This window comes from Gymnoscopelus braueri (genome assembly GCF_963280865.1).
Source record: "Gymnoscopelus braueri genome assembly, chromosome: 2".
Classification (NCBI taxonomy): domain Eukaryota; kingdom Metazoa; phylum Chordata; class Actinopteri; order Myctophiformes; family Myctophidae; genus Gymnoscopelus; species Gymnoscopelus braueri.
This window is the reverse complement of record NC_137604.1, coordinates 22716216-22721181: the sequence shown is the minus strand read 5'-3', so window position 1 is coordinate 22721181 and position 4966 is coordinate 22716216. Positions and strand designations below refer to the sequence as shown.

General features: G+C 42.2%; 1 protein-coding gene across 1 annotated transcript; it reads right to left on the bottom strand.

The window, feature by feature from the left end:
• Window positions 1-841: 841 nt before the first annotated feature.
• clrn2 (clarin 2) lies at window positions 842-2786 on the bottom strand (the record flags this gene model as incomplete). Its single annotated transcript, XM_080446443.1, has 3 exons — window positions 2265-2786; window positions 1761-1949; window positions 842-1110 (listed from the first exon to the last, which is right to left on the bottom strand). Exons 1-3 carry the CDS (start codon window positions 2515-2517, stop codon window positions 842-844), a joined length of 711 nt encoding a protein of 236 aa, XP_080302569.1. The 5' UTR covers window positions 2518-2786.
• Between the last annotated feature and the right edge of the window lie 2180 nt (window positions 2787-4966).

The window sequence follows — 4966 nt, the reverse complement described above, 5'->3', positions numbered from 1 at the left end:
AGTCAAATAATGGTGGATATATTGTCCATTCTTTAACTTTTTTGACAACATCGGTATCGTCAATTATGCAGCCAATGTGTCCCCATTTTTAACCACTTTTTGGCATCCCTAATTTGGGCATGTCCTTATAGGTCAACGCAACATGTTGTGAGCTTATATAGATCAGCTATTTTTGAACAAATTTGAATAGGTTAAGTGGTTAAATAACAAAGTTCCATTAATGTGTGTATTATTATATTAAATTGTTTGCTTGTTCATTGTATAATTAAAGTATGTTTACATACTTCTTTTTTTATCTATCAAAAATGTTTTCTTTTTTATTTGCTTATAAGTTAAATCTGAAAATATCAGTCAAACATCAGTAATCGGTGGTCTAGGACTCTCCAAAATCGGGATCGGCATCAGGCGCAAAAATATGGCATCGGTCAGGGTGTAGCCTGCATGCAGTCATTCTGGACACTCATTAGCCAAGTGACCCACAGCAACATTCTGTGTGCGTGAATATCAATGCCAACATCCGTGGCCATTGGACATTTGGGCCGCTGGTTCTCAAAGTGGGGACCGGAGACCCCCAGGGGTCCTTGAGGGGGTTCAACGATGTCCCCAGGAAAATGAGGAATAGTTTCATAAAAAATGTAAGCCCTATTTTATTGTTCTGCTTTTCAAAAATGGCTTATATACACGCTTGTAGATATTCAATTTCCGAAACATTGTTGACAAATATCCTCGTATGGGGGTCTCTGGCACAAAGTCTTTTCAAAAGGGGGTCCGCGGCCAGATACATATCAATTTGTGAGTCCTTGACATGAAAGTGTTTGAGAACCTCTGGTTTGGACATCCGTCAGTAGAGGAGGTCCAGTGCAGAGATGGTAGGCTCCTCTGGGACTTTGATCTCTTGTTCGGGCAGTTTAATGCGGCTCATTGCCACCACGCCGCACACGGCCACGTGCGTCCAGATGCTGGCCACGCCCAGCCAGAAGGACCAGTCCACATTGTCCTCCAGGACCGACAGCACGAAGAGGCTCTCCCTGTGGTTGGCCACGTGCTCCGTCAGTTGGTGGCTCCGCAGGGACGACAGAAAACACAGAACACCCAGGGTCCCGAACAGACCTGGGGGGTGGAGAGGAATTATTATTACACCGTAAAGATGAATCCTGTGGGTCCTATCTTGCACGGAGCCTTATGCTAATCTTATTCAATTTTGAAAAACATTTTGAAATAGTGAAAATAGCCGATCTACAAGCTCACACCACGTCAATGTAGATCAGCTATTTTCACTATGTTATAATGAAATAATGAAAAAAGGCAATTGAGATTAGGCATGAGGGATATGGCACAGCGCAAGATAGGGCCCTGAGTGTTAACCTTAGACCCTCTATACTTAGTAAAACGGACCTGAGTTGCATTGTAGCCTACTTGGTTCTGGTCTTTTCCCCCTCTACACTAAATCTCTTTGCCAAAAATAGCCAATCTACCAGCTCACAACGCTTCATGTTGTGTGACACGTTTTGAGCTTGTAGATCTGCTATTTTTGGCAAATATTCCACCCAGGCCAGTGGTTAATTTAACTCTGAGGTGTATGAACTCTGAGATGTACATTTGGTGTACAAATGTAATAAATGGACCCTACACATTTGTACACTCTCAGCTCAGAGTGGGTAAGTACTGTAACACTGAGCATGTAGGCCTACATATAGAGGAGAGATAGAGTGAACCTGTGTGTGCGTGTGCGTGCGCGCGCGTGCATTTCCTCCACACACCTGCAATAAAGTTCCAGAGATAAAGTCCCTTGTGCCCTTTGATGCTCTGGTAGGGGTAGGGGTTGCGGGCGTTGTAGATGCAGAAGGACAGGCTGACCACAGCAAAACCAATGGCAGCGAACAGGAACAGAATCACCATCACATGAAGACCACCACAGTCCCCCAGTGTCCGCACGAGCTTGGGGAAAACTGGACAGAACAGACAATTTATATTAGGCTATATAAGTATAACTGATGTGTTTAGCCTATAGGTCAAAAGGTCACAGCAGCAGAGAGACAGCCAGGCCAGGGTGAATGGGAGGGAGAGAGAGAGAGAGAGAGAGAGAGAGAGAGAGAGAGAGAGAGAGAACTAGGCAAGGTTATGCAGGGACAGGGTTATGTACAAGAGTTCAACAGGAAGGTGGCCCAGAGACAGTACCCTTGTTTGTTATTAACTGAGGATAGAGAAAGGCAGTCAGCAGATTGACATAGACGTAGATAGATAGGCAGGCTATATCATCTTACTGTAGATCTTGTTGCGTCGGTCCCCGAGCCCGCAGTTCTTGGTCTTCCCTCCCTGAAACAAGCCGTAGTAGATGTGGCCCCTGAACTGATCCAGCTCCGTGCTGCTGGCGTTGACGATCGCCACCCCGGTCTTGCACAGGATGCGCCCGGTGACCCAGCGCTCGGTGGAGAGGGCCACGACCAGCAGCACCACGGAGCCGATGCACAGCGCCGCGGCCACCGAGAACGCGATCCGCTTCCCCAAGCTAGGCATCTGATGATCTCACAGCCTCCTCCTCCAGGCCCAATGGCCCATGGTGGTGGCGGCTCCGCCGGCCGGTAACCCGACCCGGACCCCGGCTGTGTAGCAGCAGAGAGCGGAGGAGGTGAGCCGTGGTGGTGGTGGTGGTGCGCGCTTTACGCGCATCCTAGAGAGTTGTAGTACAACCGACACACGCCGTGTATTGTTGTAAACAAAACATTGTGAAATAAAAGAAGCTGCTTTGTCGACCCCCCGGGATGTGCGCGTGTCGACGTGCGACGATCCTTGGCACCAGAGACCTGATGATCGTATGTATGTGTGGCCGGTCACACACTGTCACACACAGATCCCTTACCGAGAGAAACCCTATCTATGTCACTCTGCTCCTTCCTCCTCCTCCTGTCAGCACAGCAGTGGTGGAAAGTAACTAAGTACATTTACTCAAGTACAATTTTGAGGTCATTTTACTTCACTGGAGTATTTCCAATTTTCAATACTTTTACTGCTACTCCACTACACCTCAAAGGCAAATATTGTACTTTTACTCCACTACAATGATATGAAAACTTTAGTTACTTTACTTTGTAGATTTTGATTAGTATTACAAAACACACATTAACCACTGCAGCCCTATATATATTGCTATTGCTATAGGCCTATGCATAGTGAGCCTTGTAGATCTGCTATTTTCAAAATAACTTGTGAAATGGGACATTCTGCATAATAATATTTTCTACTTTTGCTACTTTAAGTACATTTTGATACCAATTATTTTGTACTTTTACTCAAGTAATTTTTTTTATTCCGGACTTTTTCTTAAAACAGAGTATTTCTACATTGATTGCAGTATTGATACTTTTACTTAAGTACAAAATGTGAGTGCTTTTTCCACCACTGCTCCCTCCCTCCTCCTGTCAGTCACCTCCTCCTCCCCTAGTCGTCTTTAATCAACGGGTGTAATGAGCCTGCTGTGACCTGGCCTTTCAGACACTGGCACTTTTATGCTTCTCAATAGGTTGCCAAATGGCAGCTTACAATGATAAAGGATGCCCACCACAGTAATGCTCTCAGGCTGTGTGGGGACCCAAAAGGTCAGCTCGAGCTGTAAACTGTATAATAGGCGGCCTACAATTATGAAATAAAGTAATAGCCAGGCTTCAATGAAATCAAAATATTTAATTGCATCCTCTCTCATCAAAATATGTCCTCCTTCTTTTCCTACTATGTCCTCCTAGCAGGTTTCAGTGAATAGAGCTGTTATTGAAGTATTGAGGCCCCCAACAATGAATTGAACTGCACTTTGTTGCACCAATATGTTGCTGGTCTTTTGCCCTAGCCTTGACGACCTTGCAGGATTATGCAAAGGCTAAAATGTAATTTAGATAGCATGCTATGTAGACATAGTATGTATAGTTTCAATGCAGGCTGATGATAGGTTCTTGGTTTACGTATGTATTATTATTAGATGATTGGTTTACTTATGTGTTACTTTATTATTAGATTACAATTTTTATGCATTTGATGTATTATGTGTATTATGATGTATTGATGATATATTATCTTGTGTCCTTGCTTACTGTAAATCGCTCTGGATTAAGAGTGTCTGCTAAATGCCTAAACTGTAAACTGTAAACTGTGGTCTTTGGTCTCATCGGCTAAAGAGATGTGCTTCTTACTGTGCATCATTTTTTGTTGTCTTCACTTGTCTTGATGCTGCAGGTAACTCAGTCTATATTCACTTCAGTGCTTCTGAGGAGCTATTATATAATAATAATAATAATAATAATAATAATAATACATTTTATTTGGAACGCACTTTATATTTGACACAAATCTCACAATTGCTACATTGCAATAACAATGATTTAAAAATGATAAGAATAAAAACAATGAAATGAATAAAATTCAGACACCATTATAATCTATCATATTCGCTATTTTTGAATTTTTTTAAAGATTTTGACCAAAAACTACATAGGCTACCGAAAAGGGATGCCAACAATCTTAAGAATTGAATTTGAATTGAAATACAGTACAAAACAATAATACAATACAATACAATACAATACAATACAATACAATACAATACAATACAATACAAAACAACAATTAACATCAGAGCCTGGGGGATTTACTAACAGAAAACATTAAAGAGTGAACACACAAAAGGACAGTTCTTGCAGTTTTCAAAGACTTTTTTGAGTCATAAAATCTCAAAACACAATGAAATAAATTTGAATTTATGTATATGAAATTTAGCTAGAATAATGATCAAATGAATTATGTATATCAATTTCTTCTTAATATTGAAGGAAACCGTACATTTTGCCAGTAACGAAAAAAGTCAGTCAATCCTTCCAAAACTTGATCCCTCTGCTGGTAGCTCCGTGAAACTGCACCTGTCTGGTGACGTCAGACGGTGACGCACCTGCTGTCAGTCCAGCTGAGGAGAGACTCTGGT